This window comes from Brachyhypopomus gauderio, chromosome 15, assembly GCF_052324685.1.
Source record: "Brachyhypopomus gauderio isolate BG-103 chromosome 15, BGAUD_0.2, whole genome shotgun sequence".
Lineage (NCBI taxonomy): Eukaryota > Metazoa > Chordata > Actinopteri > Gymnotiformes > Hypopomidae > Brachyhypopomus > Brachyhypopomus gauderio.
In genome coordinates, this window is record NC_135225.1 from 5,872,135 (window position 1) to 5,890,083 (window position 17,949).

A 17,949-nucleotide genomic window follows, 5' to 3' on the forward strand; every position below is an offset into this window, starting at 1 on the left:
CTAATAGGAACATCAGCACTCCGTACACACAGCCACACACTCACACACCCACACACACAGCCAACAAACTTGAGTGACAGCTTTATAGGTAAAGTGACAGATCCCAGTTGACCATAACTCTCAATCAACCTCCATGAACCCCCAGATCTACACTTAGGTTGAGCCGTAATTATCAGCCTTGCTTTAAATATTGAGACTGTGTCTGAGACGTGAACATCAACAAGAAGGGTATTCAATATCTTGGTGGGTCTATAGGACAAGATTTTTCCTCCCGAGGTAGATTTCCTTATTCTATTAAGTACTAATAAAGTCTCCACACCTTTTGATTGAAGCAGATGTGGAAGAAAACAATAAACCAAACGTTTGCTTTCGCTGCATTGTAGGCAATTAGAATTAATTCATAATCAGTAGGAATTTTACTGGAATCCAATGCAGAGCAGCCAAGACAGGAGTAATATGATCAAACATTCAAGTTCTAGCAAAGCATTAAAGCAGTCCAATCCATGAGTGACAAATGTCAGTATGGAAATTCATCTATCTGCAGATGTATCTGTTTGGATACATCATTAAGGACATCATCAGAAGTTCTATGATTGTTCACGAGGAGACACTAAGAAGTGTACAAGTTGTATAGAAGGATCTGGACAGGATCCAAATAAGTGAATCATCTTCATGGCAGTAGGTCCACCAAGATGGATGAAGTCTACTGTTTCTAATGGGTTGAATAGATGAGAACTAGAGCCAATAAATAGTTGATGTGGACTTGTATTTTGTGCATTTTTTAGCTTTTTGGGTTGAAAATTACACTGATAATTAATTAATCTTCCTTGGTAATTCTGAAATCTTGGTAAACATCAGATGTTCGGCATGGTGGTGTGGTGGTTAGCGCTGTCGCCTCACAGCAAGGCGGTCTGGGTTCGATTCTCGGTCTGGGCAGCTCTGTGTGGAGTTTGTATGTTGGGCAGTCATGGTCTAGTGGTTAGGGAACTGGTCTTTTGACCGGAGGGTCGTGGGTTCGATTCCCAGACCTGAGGCCATGACTGAAGTGCCCCTGAGCAAGGCCCTTAACCCTCAATTGCTCACTTGTATAAAAATGAGATAAAAATGTAAGTCGCTCTGGATAAGGGTGTCTGCCAAATGCCATAAATGTAATGTTCAGATGGTATCTCAAGATCAAGTTCTTGTGCATCAATATGAAGGAGCACTGCGTACTCTGATCCATAACCTAAGACAACATACATCTAACTAATACCCACTATGCTATGGGATTGCTGATAATCCCAATAATACTAATGAACATCTTCCCCAAACATCTGCAGTTGTCTATTAAACACATGGACGTAATTTTGATTTCAAAATTGGGGGGGACATGGATTCGTCGCTATTTAAATATTTGGTTTTAACCGTAAAAACTGGGGGGGACCAAAGCCGGCTTTTGAAAAAGTGGGGGGGACATGTCCCCCCCGTCCCCCCCCAAAATTACGTCCGTGATTAAACAGCAGTCAAGATAATGTGTACATGATTGCTGCTGGGTCCTGCTTCTTTTAATTAATTTAACTGAACTCTTACAATCTCTGTAACTGCTTCAACTGGAGGCAAATAGATGGAAGCAAAAAAGGGAAAGAATCCCTCTTTCTGATGAAAGATTGGAGGACATGGTTCAGGACATGGCACATCTTCTTGGCATCTTCATTAACTACAAAAGTCTGGAGAAGTGTAGCGACAGGTTTGGGCTAGTCAGTTTCTGTGAAACATAATCTGTTGTGCAAGTATGGAATTCTATAGTAAAGCTTTGGATGAAGAGGATATTGAGAAAATGTGGCATGTCTTGTTTGAGCTGATCATTGTCCTCCTTGATTTCTCTAATGGCTGAGGGGACTGTGTCAGTGGTGAGACCTTTAAACTGCATATCATGTTAAAGTAATTACTTGGTAGGGTCACACTGCTCCATTGTATCAAGTTTACCATCTTCATCTTTGGAGTGACTACCTTACTTCCTTGACTACCTTACTACCTTACAAATTCAAAGTCCTCCAGAGAGTGTGATGGACAGGCATTACTATGAGGGTGTGCACCATCATATGAATAACAATGCAGTGACATTATGGCTGTAATAAATGTAGCATTACAAAATACCAAATTCAGAGAGGCATATGTATACTCCAAGTATCTCAGAAAATAAACTCATGAAGTCTTTGGTTTACATAATTAATAGAGGGTAGGTTAAACATGTGACGGCCATACCATAGTAAGTTGGCAAGTGACAGATGTAGCTGTCATGGTACAACCCCTGACTCCTCAGGGAGTACGTCCGTGTGTGTTTTGGTGTGTGTGTGTGTGTGTGTGTGTGTGTGTGTGTGTGTGTGTGTGTGTGTGTGTGTGTGTGTGTGTGTGTGTGTGCGTGTGTGTGTGTGTGTCTGTCTGAGTCTCTGTGTTATTCGTATCACCTGTTCCTTGTCTTGTGCTTGTTCAAACGTCAAACAATGTCGTCTGTGAAAATGTGAAAAGAAATATCTGATAAATATATCGCCTCAAAGTATAACCTATAAAAGGGATAATCAGATTAACAAAGCTATTTTATCTATGGCCATTAAAGTGCTTATTTATATTATTTATCTGTCATGATCACAGGTAACCTTCCAATTAGCATTTCTCAAAGAACAGCCCTGTATGGCTTTATCAGAGCAACAGTAGCATAGGATCTTAATCAAATTAATTAAAATGCCAAGTTCCTTTGATCTCTGTTCTCAACTTTTGGAAAGCTTTACAGATTAGTTCCTAAGAAATCTGCTAATCTATAATCTGCACATTCATAACTGAGAATACAAACCCACTAACCATGCTTAAATTCTGAACTACAAGTCACAGAATTAATTTTATAAACATCAGTTAGAATATAACTAGATAATATTATTTTAAAACAAACCTCATCAACCTTGCTATATTCCCCCTTGTAAAGAATTATGAACATGGGTTTGAGAACTACCTTTCTAATAAATTGTCTTCAGGAATATTATAGACATTCTAATTTTGTCATTTAGTTCTTAGTTATTATGCCATGTTTTTCAATGTCATTGACTGCAGACAGCAGCTTCCCTGCTCCTTGTCTCCTTTCATATACTTTGAGGGAGAAATATCAATGTGTGGAGGTGAGACTGAATCACACGGCCTGTGAGGAGTGCAGGTTTCTCCTGCTCTCAGCAATTCCCAGCACCGCAACGCAACTGCCACTTTTTCCACTGATGTGCTGCGGTGAAGGCCAGTCCTAAACATAGCACCTATGACTTCCCGCACTTTCAACTGCAACAAGCTTCTGACAGGGCTGTGATAATAATACCGCCTTATGACAAGCCACATTTGTTGCTATGCAGTCCTGAAGAGGTGTTGTGTTTTTTATTGTCCTTTATGGCTGCCTGTTTTCTATTTGGCAACTCAACTTTCTCATTTTGATATAGTATAGCTCATTTATGACAAAAATCTATCTGCTGCCATTATGGATGAATCCCACATGGTCATAATAAACATAATATGCAAAAGGTTAAAGCTGTCTTGAACATTCAGTATCGAAAGTTCTAAAGGTCCTCACAAAGGTCTGACTAAATGAATATTTGTTAGAAACACACATACAGGTGAGTCTTTAGTCTATGTTTGAAGACCACAAGAGACAGCTAGTGGAAGATTGTTTCACCATCTCTGAGCCAGGATGGAGAATACTCTTGAGGTGTCTTTCATGAGACTTTAAGCATGCCATTTCAAGCCGAGCCATACTTGAGATTCAGAGTGCTCGAGGTATGGAGGTTTTAAGCTCCTGGAAGCCAGTGAAGAGAATGCAGCAGAGAAGTGAGGTGTAAACTTAGGGAGATTAAAGACCAGCTGTGCTGCTGCATTCTGGATCAGTTGTAGAGATCTGATGACTTGAAGAGGAAGACCCGAAAACAGCTATTTGCTGTAATTTAGCTCTGAGATGACAATAAACTGCACAAGCACCTGGGTAGCTTCCTGTGAAAGAAAGGGTTGTATACTCTGTACAGTATGTTGCAGAGGAAAAATTTGCAGGATCTGGTCTGGTTTGAAACATGTGTTGAGAATGTTCAGTTACACCGAAGCTTTTAACGGTTTCTGATGGTGATAACAGGGTGTTCTTGAAATAAATGGTGAGTTCCTTGCATGGATTTGGGGTTCCTGGAATGTACAGAAGCTCAATTTTGCTAGGCTTCGGGTGGTCAACGGTCATCATTGAAGCAATATCTGCCAAGCATGCTGAAATACACCCAGAAAACGGAGTCTCAGAATGTGGGAAGGAAAGAATTAGTTGGGTGTCATCACCATAGCAATGATAAGAGATATCATGAGAAGAAATAATATTACCATGGGAACGTATATACGAGAATATAAAGAGAAGAGAAGAGGGACTAGGACTGAGCCTTGGGGAACTCCTGTGGAGAGTTTACATGGATTGGATATAGATTGTTTTCATGTTACCCGATAGGACCGGTCCTCCACATATGACAGGAACCATTTCCAGGCAGAGCCAGTCAAGACAAGGCTAGAAAGGACAAAGAGGAGAATGTTGGTTGACCATGTCAAAGGCTGCAGATAGATCCAGAACAATGAAAAATGATGATATCTTGTTAGCCTCGACAGCATGAAGCTTCCCAGTTTCTGCTTTGAGGGCCGATTCGGTTGAATGTGTTGAAGCCAGACTGAATGGGATCATTGAGCTGGACCCATAGGATTGTAAATCTTGTAAAGATTGTAAAGCTTCTTTGTGACAACATGTGTTGTGAAAAGCGCTATACAAATAAATTTGATTTGATTTGACGATGGCAGAAATAACTGGAAGGAGATCTCTTGAATCTTTCTGGAACAGAGAAGATGAAATTAGATCGTGTACTTGTAGTGGGATTGCTGGAAGTGAAGTGAGGAGTCGATGGATCTTGTTGATGGATTTGTGGATGGAATTGATGGACACACACAGTGGTAATGGTAAAACATAGTCACAACATAACATTTAAAGGTCTACATTTTAATGTCTCCTATCTATTCACTTTGATCTTAAGGGTAAGACTGTACACAAAGTTGTTGTGCCAACTGTGGGAAACGGGGGGGAGCCAACACTGCATTTCAGCAAGATTTATTCGACATCTCAGTTTCTTCTGCACGTTTGGGAATCGGGATCCCACTTCTGCTGCTTCCAGCCATAAATCAAATCTTAAATGGAACAACGTTATAGCCAAAGACTAAGAGCACACACTGAAGATGCACACACAGATCCCTGACTGCCACAGACACAGTTGTGTTCTGTTGGGGCAGCAATAGGGACACTCCAACATTGATGACATTCATCCATAAAATATGGGATGTACTAAGGTGCTGATACAATGTAGCACAGTAAATGTAACAATCACCATACAATTTCTATATATATATATATTAATGCATTTTATCATAAGGAAAGGTATATCTGTAAAGATGAAATTGCAGAATATAGAAAAAGACAAGTAGAAATGAAAGGGTTCAATACTTTGAACAGCAGTGGCACCAAATAGCAGCTTTCATTTGTAAAAGCATGGGGTTTCTATGGTTACTGACTACTCAGAGTAGCCCTGGGACTCTCCCGTGGCACCTCCCCTTTCTGTGATGTCCACTTAATTCAGCACAGTTTGCTATTTCACACAACTCTGGCTATGAGCACTGAGCCCCCAAGCACATTCCTAGACAGTAGTCTTATATTCTGCACAATGCAAGCACAGACACTTTTGGGTGGCAAGGAAAATGTCCCATATTTCTAAAAGACAGAAAATTCAATATTGTACTGCCTAGCTGGAGCTGGTCCAAAGCCAAGCTGAGGTAGAGAACTTCTCTATAATGTCTAGTAAGAGTTTCTTGAAAATACCCCATTGGAATAAATCAAATTGGAGTTGCTTAGAAGGTGAACTCCCTTTGTTAATATAAGATAAGACTTGTTAATACAGACATAAATCAGTTAAGCATTACAAGGAGGACTACGATTGTTTGCTTTTAGCTTGTTATCCCATACGCCACAACACGTTGGTTTACCCGCAGGATGAAGCTCTTGGATGCCTCCTAGTGGACATTTATATTTTAATGCACATTGCAGCTCTTCAAAATCACATTTTTGGTCTCAATAATCAGCTCTAATAATTTTTTAACAAAAATCTGTGAAATTGCAACCAACATATTACAACACATACTTGCAACAATAAATTATTTATATAAAGGCTGAAAGTAATTTGTGACAGTTTTTGTTTTCGTGGTTAGTCAAGCACTATTTGAAGTAAAGCAACAATGACAGCAGAATTCCAGCTTGAATGTGAAGATACAAACACCTATTTGAGTGAAGTTTGTGTGAAACTGTGATTCTGATATGGTGCACATAATGTAGATGGAAATTCCCAGTGTGCTGAAGTATAAAACCAAATTAACTGAAATTGTATGAAGTAACTTGTTAACTACTATAAAGACAAACCTACTGAATAATCAGGAACTTCACCGGTGTTGTGTTACTATTCTGTTTTACAGCGTTCTTAAACATCAAAGTTCATTACATTACTCTATAACAGTTTACATCATGTAGACCTAAGGCTGTTTTTGCAAAGTACCTAGTATATAAAGTTAGTGAGTGAAAACGTAATTAATATACATATTTTAAGTAATAGTAAGAAACAAAGAGTAAATATTTACATTTAGCATTTCCACTGAAATTTTATTATGCTTGTATGATTACATAATTGAACAGATTAAAATATTAATATAAGATTCACAAGTCAGGTAGTCGATTATGTGTAGGCTTATTGGTACAAAAAAGACCTTTTAACAGTAATATAGTGTGCGATATTATACTTCCCTATATTCAAATTTCACATGTTGACAAAACTCATGATGTGTCATTTGTACTTTAAAGCAGCATAGTTCCTAAAAAATCATGTAATTGTCGGTTCGAGCACTTTAAACTTCAGACTTTAGCAAGACTGTTAAGATCTTCCAACATACGTAGAAGGAACGAGGTAAGAGTACACGTATAAACTTTTTAGGTGTTTTCAAATAAAAGGTGGTGCAGATTTAGTGAAACAAGGAGGTGGGGTGATTTACATTTCGTAGTAATTGTAGCACGGCATGTTGTAAACGTGCTCTGGCATCTGAATGGTTTAGGGGTGTGATCGTGCAAATGGTCTTTGAACACTCAAAAGCTGGTGCTCGTAGGTAATTAATTACCAGAGTATTTTTATTGTAACTGCTAGGTCATGAGAAACAGTGACAAAAAGTGACTCCCGGGATAAGTGACGAATGATAATTTAACTCGAACGTAAAAACAAGCTTGCAATATAGAAAACACTTATCTTGTGATTTTCTGAGGTAGATAATAAAAATGTGGTCTACATTGCCTAAGCAAAGGTTCTTTTCACACTGCCAGAATGTAGTCAGACTTTTTTTATAACGGCTTTCATGTAAAGTGATTTTTTTTTACCGAAAGTGATACTTTCAAAGAGGCTTTCTATGATGAAACTATGGATACTTTCTTCAATATGTTATTAAGGAAATGATTTTCTCATCATTTAGAGGGCCTTCGGCGGGAGCGCCCCCTCCTGGCAGCTAGTGAACCCTGCAGCTTGAGAGATCTAATTTTGTGTAGAATAGCAAGACCTATCAGAGTACTGGGAAGATAAATGTGTATCTGTGATATTTGTAAATGTAACGTTTGTTAAGACTATGACTACGAAAAGAATGAATACAAGTAGGCCTACTGACATAAGATTCAACGCTCCGGTAGATCCAGATTCTGTATTAGCTTATTGGCACCAAACCTCGCTAAGAAAAACATTTAACAGTCCTCCTTCACACAATAGACAAAATATGAACCCCACACCTTCTTTTAAAGGATAAAACGCATTTCGTTTAGTGTGTATTTTACTGTGCATACTTTATAGTTGTATTATAAACAGATTAATATGTTGCTAAGACATACTTCTTTTATATTTTGCAGGTATTATGGTTATGAAACCTACTGATTTACAATCAAGCTGTATTCAGAAAGAGTACTGTTAAACTTAACACTTTAGCACTACCGAAATGGCCTTATGGCATCCGCAGGAAGGAGACGTGTGATCTTTGACTTTTGCCAACAACAGGATAGGCTGTTTGGTTGAAAAGGCGGAGGGGAAGGGGGTGTTGAGGTTTCGAACCTCCCAAGACCAGTTTGAGCAGGACTGAACGTTGTAAACGTGCCCCAGCATCTGATTGGGTTAGAGGTGATAGTGCCACTCAGTTCTTTGCCACGATCTAGATGCTCCTTGAATAATAAAGGACATTGCTACGCAGATGTAAAAAAATACCAATGGAAGTGACACATAGTGGAATGTAGCACTTGTTCAATTACTCTTTTAACAGTATTTAAACTCGTATTTGTCTGATTTTTAATTTTCAGAGATAATAGGGTACGAAGTTCTAACAGGATTATATACTAGTTGCAGAATCAAATCGATCTAAATGTGGCAATGCAGCTTTTAGGCCGCTTACAGTGTTTGGTCGAATTGAATGATTTGCCAATATCATTGAAATTTGAGCACTTCAAAAAATTTTTGCTGATGTTGATGTCTAAAGGTTTGTTTTGTATATCTGGTTTTATTAACTGATAGGTGGCCCCTTCCGTCCCTTTTAAGATAAGGTTGTTTTAATTGTTGTGTCATTGATCGCTGCCATCTTTGCCAGATTTAAATCTTACTACAATGGCCAAACAAGAAATAAAAGTCTATCTGTGTGCTAGTGCTGACGCTGGACTACTTTAGACTAATTCACTCCACACTCTCACCTGTAAACCAAATGTGCAGTAGCCTAGCTAATAATTTCACAGGTCACCAAAGTTTAAACTACGGACACCTAACTCGAGCCTCCGTGGATGTTTTGGCATAAATGAACACGTTCATCTACAGACCAGAGGCAGGTCTCTGGTACACGCGTGGGGGTAAATTTAGACCTCAAACGTGACCGACTGGGGCTGCTACGCCGAAAACGTGCGCTGCACTCTGATTGGCCCGGACGTGAAGGCGCGAGCTGGAGTATAAGAGGCTCTTACACACACACCTGGTTCTCCACCAGGCAGACCAGCCTGCCCAACCCTGGATGACCTGTTTACGTCCACTTTTGGCTGATAACATTTAGGCATACATCGCCACAGGATTGATCATTTATCATGAACAGTTCAAGAATCCCAGAATCTGATGTTTTAAAACGTCTATCGTTGGGAAATTCCATACAGGATCCAGTGGAATGTAACCATACAGAAGACACAAAAACAGTCGTAAACTCTGGAAAGAAACATCCAGGTATGTCTAAATTACGTATTTAAAATGTGTTCTTTGTGCTAAAAGGAAATGCATTTGTAATACACGTCTCTTATATTCCCCCCTTCAGGATGTAAAGTGGCTTCACCAGAGAGCGACCCGTTGGAGCAGGCTCTGGCCGCCGAGACTGTGGATAATCTGTCTCACGTCCTTGAGGCGGCCAGCTTGAGAGAACTAGGATGGTCCAGGATGTTTGTCCCAAATCATTTATTGGAGCGAATTGGACATGAACTCCTCCATCTAGCAGCTACGGAACCCTGCGGCCTGAAAGGAGCTTTAATTGACTTGTGTGTAGAGAACGTCAATACCTATGTGAGTATTGGCCAGATATCTGTGGACTCTTATACTGTACCGACTTTTCATTTGACATTTCTGCTGCGCCCTGATCTCAGGGGACTGTGGCCGAAGTTAACAAGTAAGCTTAATAATTCAGTTAAACTGAGTACAGGCTTCACAGTAGTCAAAAAGAAGTTTTACAGCTCAGATGAAGTATACGTAGAAGAATTATAACCAGATGTTATAACACAAAGTGCCCATCAACGTCTATATGCAAAGCTTCCAGGGACCTTTTCTTATTCAAGAAATTGTATAAATATTGATTTATGGGTTCTACCATATATTGGCAGTAAGCTTCTAAAGCATTGTTTACAATAAACATGATATAAAATGTCCATTGCTGGACCAATAGCTCTTAAGAAATGCATCTCTAAAAAACCAAAATGTCACCTGAAACTGTTCAACATTGTTCACTGTTCAGTCACGTTTATAAATGTAAGATCAATTTTATATACTGCTGTAGTGTTAACAGATGTTTGTGTAGAAAAAAAAATACAACTACATTTGTATAGATTTATTTCTATTTATTATGTATGGCTCAGGGACTTGTATAGGGACTATACAAATAAAATGTGTGATGAAGTTTGTTTTTTACTAATCCAGTCATTAAGTGATGGTTGTAAATACTAGATATTTTAAGGAACAAACTTGTCCATGAGCTTTCAGAATTTAAATACAACAAATCATGAGTATTTGGCAACTCTAAAGCTTCCAGTGCACTGAGGTTTTTCAGGAAACTCGTATCATGGCATCTTGAGATTCTTAGCACCAAATCCTGTATATGGCCCAAAATAAACATTTTTATACTTTCCAAGAATATTAAAAGTTTATCAGCATTGTCAGGGTTGTACAAGGTAGTGTAAAGGGTATCGTAATAATAGAATTACTTTAAATCAGTACTTTTCCAATGACATTTTTGATGGATCAGGATCCTTATAATAAAATGAGACTCAAAAATTTTGGGCGAGTCCATTTTAAAAAATAATAAATAGTTATCAAAAATCTTTTCATTAATCTCAAATGCTTATTTAAAAAAGGCAAATCTACAATTAACTATTAATTCAATAACAAATGGAAACAACTTAATTGAAGAAGTTCTTGCTTAAAAAAAGTAGGTTCAAACAAATATTAAAAATCTTATGTGGCTCAGAAAACCCAAACACAGGGTTCTAAAATTGCTTAGAACTGGGGTGCACATATAAGAAAAGAAGGAAGGAAGAAAGAAAGAAAGACTAGCAGCAGATCTTAGAACTCAGAACTAAGTCCATAACCTCCAAATCCATATGGTATCACTTTGAAAAATAATATTTTAGTCTCTTATCAGGTTTCATAAATAGCTATCCAATTCTGTGCAACTTTGCCAACATTACAAGGGTGAGGAAAAACAACAGTCCACTGATGCAGTTTTGTGTTTTTTTTGCACATTCTGGAACTGGTGCAAATTCCTCCTCTACTTTTAGTGAATGTTTAGTGAGAGCAGAAGTCTTCTGTGCTTGGTCTTCTTCAAATGTGAAGTCTGATGCTCACCACTGAACCTAAAAAAAGGACAAACAAAACAAACAAAAAAACAAGAAGAATATACTGTAGAAGTGTTAAACCAGGATATACAGAAATCCCCACTGGTTTGGGCTATCAGTTGATTTAAAATTACAATATTATTTCTAACTCGTATATGTTCACCTAAAATGTTTGCGATTCTTGAGAATATACACTTCTACATTTTATGAGAACAATCTCTTTAATCTGATCATCTGTAATCTTTTAAAACTTACTCTTCTCTCAGTGTCCATGTAGCAGAACCTGAATGTCTGATAGCTTTGAGCAGCTGGGTGTTCCCATTTTTTGTGCTCTTTGGTACAAGTCCGAGTCTCCAAAATAACGAGCTCTATACAACAAGCCTTCCTCTGCAAGTCAAAACCACATATTTTCAAGAATTTCACATCAAGACAACAGAAACAAGCACAATTAGTATCCTACATAATCTAAAACTAAATTACATTACTGGCCACACAGCATTGTTAATTGACTTAACACACCTGTAGGAGAGTACAAACCACACTTAACCACTGTACAAATCTTCAAATGTCCCATAGTCCTTCCACCAAGCTGAAATTATCCAGGTTGCAATTTTGCACAATCAAATGGCACTACACCAAGAATAAAAAGAACTACTGTTTAAGAATTGGGATACTTACTCTGTTGTTTTTCTTTCCAACAGTTGTTTCTAAGATTTGAAATATAGTCCTCCTCCACATTACGTTCAACATTCCTTAGATTCATTCCACTATATTCCTCTGAAAAGTGGTCACCCACATAATAATGCACCTTCAGATTAGCAGTCTGTCGTCTATTTGTGTGACCTGAAGATCTGCATGGAATAAAGGTAAGGAAATGTACATTTGGAAAGAGATGAGTGAAGGTGTCATCCAAAGCAAACATCCATTGAATGTTTCTCTTGAAAGTGTATCTGACAATTAGTAAATAAAAGTACTTGATAGCACAAGTTAGTCTAGAAGGGAAACATGTTCCATTAATAAACTGAATGAGGCACTGCAGACTCACGGTCTCTGGCTGAGACTGTAGGGAGGACTGGAAACGATCATTTGGCTGAGCGCTGAAACTATGATGAGGATGAGGATGGGCATCAGCTGAACAAACAAAGCAAGGCTTCCCTAGATTACGAGAAACAGCAGAACACGAGAAACTGTTACACATGGTTTACTTTCTGCCCTTGTGGCTCAGTCAGCTTGTGACTAGTCATTGTGCAAGATTAAGTGATTAACATACTATGAATATAAACAGAAAAACCTACTTGGACATAGAAACTGTAGCAAAAAATGTTGCCTACAGAATATTCACCCTTCTTAAAATCAGATTTCACTGGATTACAAATTACACTATACCATTATAACGTTACTCCATTATAATTCCATTACACACACACACATAAAAAAATATATATATATATATATATATATATATATATATATATATATATATATATATATATATATATAATCATAATTAGAAAATACTGCTTTCATAAGTATTCAATCCCTTCAGAAATGTAGGGTTAAAAATTTCATCTAAACCTACTTGTTAATTTCCATGAGATTATCTCCAATTTTCCTTGAATACTATTTGGCCTTCATTTACCGTTATCTTTTAGATTCAGAGTGATTACTTGATTTGAGAGGGTCTTTCACACACACACAGACTTTTTTTTTTTTTTTTTTACCAAAATAGTATCTAATGATTTTAAGAGGGTTGAATAGCTTACATTTGCCCATTTATTTATTTAGCTGAAAGGCATTTCCAGCACATCAGCACTTACATCTCTCTGCTGTTCTCGTCGTTCTTGCCTGTGGTTATGCCCAAATCGCATCCGGCCATTACTATAAACATGGACATTATCTGGGAAGAATAGTCATGCCTATAGTTATATAGTTTCCAGTCATTCAGTGCATAAAATGTGTTTTATTTACATCCCCAACATTGGGGCCTACCAGCCTACTTACTAGATGGAAATCCACCTCCGAAAAACATGTTGAAGAGATCCTCAGGAGAGATATCTGCCTCAAAGCCACGATGAAAATGGCCATGTCGTGACTGGTGGACTTTCTCTTCACCATAAAGGTCATACTGCTTCCGCTTCTCAATGTTACTAAGAACGGCATATGCATTTCCTATAGCTATGACCAAAATGGAAGAGGGAAGTTGCCATAAAATATCAAATGCAGACATTTTCAGTAGTGCTGTCAGTATTACTGATTCTTTACTGAACGTTGAGGTGGAATTAAAAAGCACTACCTTTAAATGCCTCTGTAGCACCTGGGGCATGGTTTTTATCTGGATGGAACTTTAAAGCCAGCTTTCGATATGCCTTTTTCAGATCATCGTCTGAGGCATCTTTGCTGACTCCAAGAATCTCATAATAGTTTTTGCACTTTTTTATCCTAAAAGGGTAGGAGACATTTAGAGAAAAGAGAAAAAAAATGACAAAATATTACACAAAACAAGCGTAAACTAAAGTAAAAACAGGTATACCAGCAACCAGCATGTGGGGGGGAAACAACCCAAGCAAGCACAACAAACACACCTCCTGACTGCATCCAGCTGGTCTGGTGTGTATGACTTGCTTCCGTCTGTGGCTCCTTCAGTCGGCGCATGTTCGCCAGCGCTGCGAGGTGTGTGCTGTAAACCACCGCCATCATTTTCTCCACAGTTACTGTGGCTGCAGTGGTCCTTCTCATTCTGAGTTATAGATTCTAATAAACCTGTAATCACAATGTATATTAGGCCAAATCTGACTGTATGCATAGTTAACAGCGAAGTCAAAGTTACAACACATGCGAGGTTAACATTAACATACGGTGAAAAGTGACAGCTGTACATTACGACAGTGTAAAGATTAGCTAGAATAGAATAGAAACAGCCTTTAAAGTAACGTATCAGATAGTTAGTATAGTCTGTCTACTGGTGCCAAGACTAGTACTAACTGAAACCGTGTCATAACACAAGAAAGACATAAATGTCGTATTTACAAGAAAATCGTAATGGTCTGGGGCCGTGCGCATGCGCACTAAAGCGTTTAGCTAACGCCAGGCTCGTCAACACTGGCCAACAGGATAGCTAAGCTAACGGCTAGCTAACGAAGCTAACGGCTAAGCTAACGGCTAGCTAACTAAGCTAACGGCTAGCTAACTAAGCTAACGGCTAGCTAACTAAACTAACGGCTAGCTAACAAAGCTAACGGCTAAGCTAACGGTTAGCTGGCTAAGCTAACGGCTAGCTAACTAAGCTAACGGCGACAGATTTAGTTCAAGGGGCTAATTCCCTGACTTGACATCATACTTCCAACAAAACGTACGTTTCGCTTTATCGGTGGGAAACAATTTCTGTGCCTTCTCCAGGAATCTTTTAGCTTTATCGGGTCGATTATCTCGAAGTGATGCAATTGATATTTCAATGCACCGTTCCGCCTCGTCCTTGTTTGAGTCCATTGCGACGGCGGAACTTCACTAGTTCTTAGACGCCGAATAATGACGTTCCAAAAAAAACTATGACGTTAAAAACATGCGCCGTGGACTACGTCGCCACAAGCATATGGAGCAAAGATGGAGTGGTGTATTTTGCCGTACGTTGTGTCTGTTAAAGAAAAGGTGCGTCTCGTAGACATTAAGACTGTTTCAACAACAGTACTTGGTGTACGTAGGTGATTTCAGCGTTCAGGGATTGTTATTAAAATGCGCTTGAACAATATGTTCACAGCGTTGTTAAAACGTGCTGGTGTCCTAGCGAGATCGCCTATTAGCTCCAAAGCAGTTAACTGCAGTTCAGTTTCTACTGGCAGCACTGGAAAGAAAAAGAGACTAAATAAACTTAAGTACCCAGGTTGGGAGTTTCTCTCATGGGAGGACATTTTGGCTAACACTGTGACTCCTTTATGGCGACTGAGCTATGAGGAGCAGCTCCAGTGGAAACAGGAACAGCAGCACAAGATCTTACTTCAGATGACAAACCAGCTGGCACAAGACTCGTCCTTGACCCCCAATAAGAGAGAGCTCACGTTTCCTTTACTGCCCATAGTGCCCTCACCAGTGAGGGATGAATACCGTAATAAATCAACATTCTCAGTCAACGTAGGAGTAGATGGCAACCCAAAGACTGTAGGATTTTATGTTGGCACTGGCAAAACTGGAAACATAGTTTGTGTTCATGGTGACCATCTTCTTAACATGCCATCACAGCACAAGTTGGTTGGAAGGTGTTATGAAGCTTTCATACGTGTCTCACCATTAAAGCCATGCATACTGTTTCATGATGGAGGTCACTGGAGAGAAATTACAGTGAGAACAAACGCTGCAGGTAACACCCTTGCCATAGTATACTTCCATCCACAAAACTTGAGTCCTGAGGAGGTGGGTGTCTATAAGGCTTCTTTAGTAGATTATTTCACAAATGGTCCTGGGGCAGTTTGCCATTTGGACTCTCTTTATTTCCAGGAAAGCACCATGACCAGATGTAGTCACGAGGAATCTCCGTACCAGCTCCTGTATGGGGAATCTCATATCTATGAGGAGATCCTTGGATTGAAATTCCGTATATCTCCTGATTCATTCTTTCAGGTGAACAGAAGTGCAGCAGAAGCTTTGTATAAGACCCTAGCTGAGCTAAATAAGACCTGTGCTGAGAAAACGCTGTTGGATGTGTGCTGTGGTACAGGAGCTATTGGCATCTCACTGTCCACAAGGATGAAGAAGGTTATTGGTATTGAACTAATTCAACAAGCTGTAGAGGATGCAAAATACAATGCAGCATTTAATGGCATTCAGAATTGTGAGTTTCTCTCAGGAAAAGCTGAAGCAGTTCTTCCAAACCTGATACCCAACTTGTGCTCTGATGGAGGCCTCACTGCTATTGTGAATCCGTCCAGGGCAGGTCTGCATCACAGAGTAATACGTGCACTGCGCAACAACTCGGTCATACGAAGGCTCATCTACATTTCTTGCAAACCAGAAGGGGAAGCGATGAGGAACTTCAGGGAGCTTTGTGGAAAGCCAAATTGGCAGAAGAAGCTCACTGGAGCTGCATTTATGCCAACAGTGGCCGTCCCTGTGGACATGTTTCCACACACACACCACTGCGAACTGGTACTTGTTTTTGAACGATAGGCAGAACATGGGAGCCTTAGCTGTAGGATATGCATCAAAATTATACATTTGATATTATATGGTGGTCTGATGCATTTGTGAAAATATGGATCATCCTGTAAATAATTTTGGAACAATGTATTCCAGCCGGACCTTGTTCTCAAGGCCGTTTGGTTAATCACCATTCAGTGTTGCTTCATAGTTTGCTTAGTCCAGAATGCTAAACCCATATTAATGGAATTATTTTTTTTATGATACGGTATGATCACAGAAGATTAAAATAAAAGAGTTAAGGCTTGGCCTAAAACGTGGGATAAACATATAGAAGAGAGCTTCAATGTACTGTGAAATATGATGGTGATAGTTGCCGTTTTGCATTTAAAAGCTTTCCAGATGCACAAAGAAATGGCACAAAGAATCAAGCTGTTGCAATAGATTTCTCAATCTGCTGACCCATGTTCCTCTTCAAACTTGAAATGTGCAAATAACTGGCCTGATTTTATGAAATAATTTTCCTATGATGCAAGACACACAAAACCTGATATGTTATATAGTCACTTTTTTATCTTTAATTTTTTGATGTTCAGATTAATTGAACGTCAGTAGTTCCTGGGGGGACTGTGACATCTGAAAATACCATTCTGAATATTCTTCCCTTTTCTGGTATTTTATATTAATCATGTATTGTAAAAAGGTGAATAGTTTATTCCCAAGGTCATAAGCACATGCAATGAATTGGGGTAGCTTGGTCTGGTGTTTCTAGATTAAGATAAACGTTTCACAATGTGTAAGCATGTTCATGAAGAAACAGACTACGAAAATGGGTTCTGTCCAACAGAATGTAGTGGCGCGACAGAGCGTCGGTACGTTTGCTATGGGCCAATAGGGGGAGCAGTGTAATTCAGAAGAAACGTTTTGTTTCTTATGGATGCTACTGGAAATTGAGCTATTCATGTGCTGGTTCATTCTGGTTATTGTTTAAAATATATCCAGGACTTTGTTAGTCTTGGCAGACTTGACAGGTACATTTATGAATGTACTGAAACCTGTTATAGTGGATATAAAGCCAGTCTTAACACTGAATCACTTCCCTATTTTTCATAAAAACGTAGACACGGAATTCCTGAACTGTTGTAAGATGGACGTTTTTCGCATTTGATTATCAGATCCAATCAACAAGTTATGAAATTACATAAACTAGATAGCCTATCTAATAGGGTAGCTAATAGTATGATAGTCTCAGCGCTTGCCAGGTATGGATTTTAGCTCAGGTTATGCAGACTAATGTCTGTAATGCACCAAATGTCTGTAAACCGATCGTACGTACACATTTAGGTCTGGTGAATTTGCGGTAGGTTATTTCTCATGTTTTCTGGGTCTAATATCTTTCCTCCAAACCAACTCTGTAAAAGCTGTTGAAAGTAATATTTTTAGCTTATAGATCGGATTGTTTTTATTCTAAATTGTTCCGTTAAAGATCAATTCCATGTTTGTTAACATCTTTTTGCTATTTGGTAATAATATGTTACCGTAAGTAAGCATACGTCACATTAATAGCCAGTGCAATTATTTGCATTGCTGATGGGATGGAAGGGAAA

The 17,949-nt window shown here is 38.8% G+C and overlaps 2 protein-coding genes across 4 annotated transcripts; one reads left to right on the forward strand and one right to left on the reverse strand.

The window, feature by feature from the left end:
• Positions 1-11,064: 11,064 nt before the first annotated feature.
• Positions 11,065-14,731, reverse strand: dnajb12a (DnaJ heat shock protein family (Hsp40) member B12a). Of its 3 annotated transcripts, none has more exons than XM_076974065.1 (9): positions 14,569-14,731; positions 13,798-13,975; positions 13,509-13,654; positions 13,217-13,390; positions 13,033-13,112; positions 12,261-12,370; positions 11,894-12,066; positions 11,471-11,602; positions 11,065-11,233 (listed from the first exon to the last, which is right to left on the reverse strand). In XM_076974065.1, the coding sequence occupies exons 1-8, from the start codon at positions 14,699-14,701 to the stop codon at positions 11,478-11,480; spliced, it is 1,119 nt and encodes a 372-aa protein (XP_076830180.1). In that variant the 5' UTR covers positions 14,702-14,731; the 3' UTR covers positions 11,065-11,233; positions 11,471-11,477. The 3 variants fall into 3 exon arrangements, with proteins under 3 accessions (XP_076830180.1, XP_076830181.1, XP_076830182.1); XM_076974066.1 differs by having other exon boundaries at positions 11,065-11,279; XM_076974067.1 differs by lacking the exon at positions 11,065-11,233 and adding an exon at positions 11,735-11,804 and having other exon boundaries at positions 11,469-11,602.
• A 40-nt stretch (positions 14,732-14,771) lies between these two features.
• trmt2b (tRNA methyltransferase 2B) lies at positions 14,772-17,646 on the forward strand. The gene is made up of 2 exons (XM_076974064.1): positions 14,772-15,619; positions 15,704-17,646. The coding sequence occupies exons 1-2, from the start codon at positions 14,945-14,947 to the stop codon at positions 16,370-16,372; spliced, it is 1,344 nt and encodes a 447-aa protein (XP_076830179.1). The 5' UTR covers positions 14,772-14,944; the 3' UTR covers positions 16,373-17,646.
• Positions 17,647-17,949: the final 303 nt, after the last annotated feature.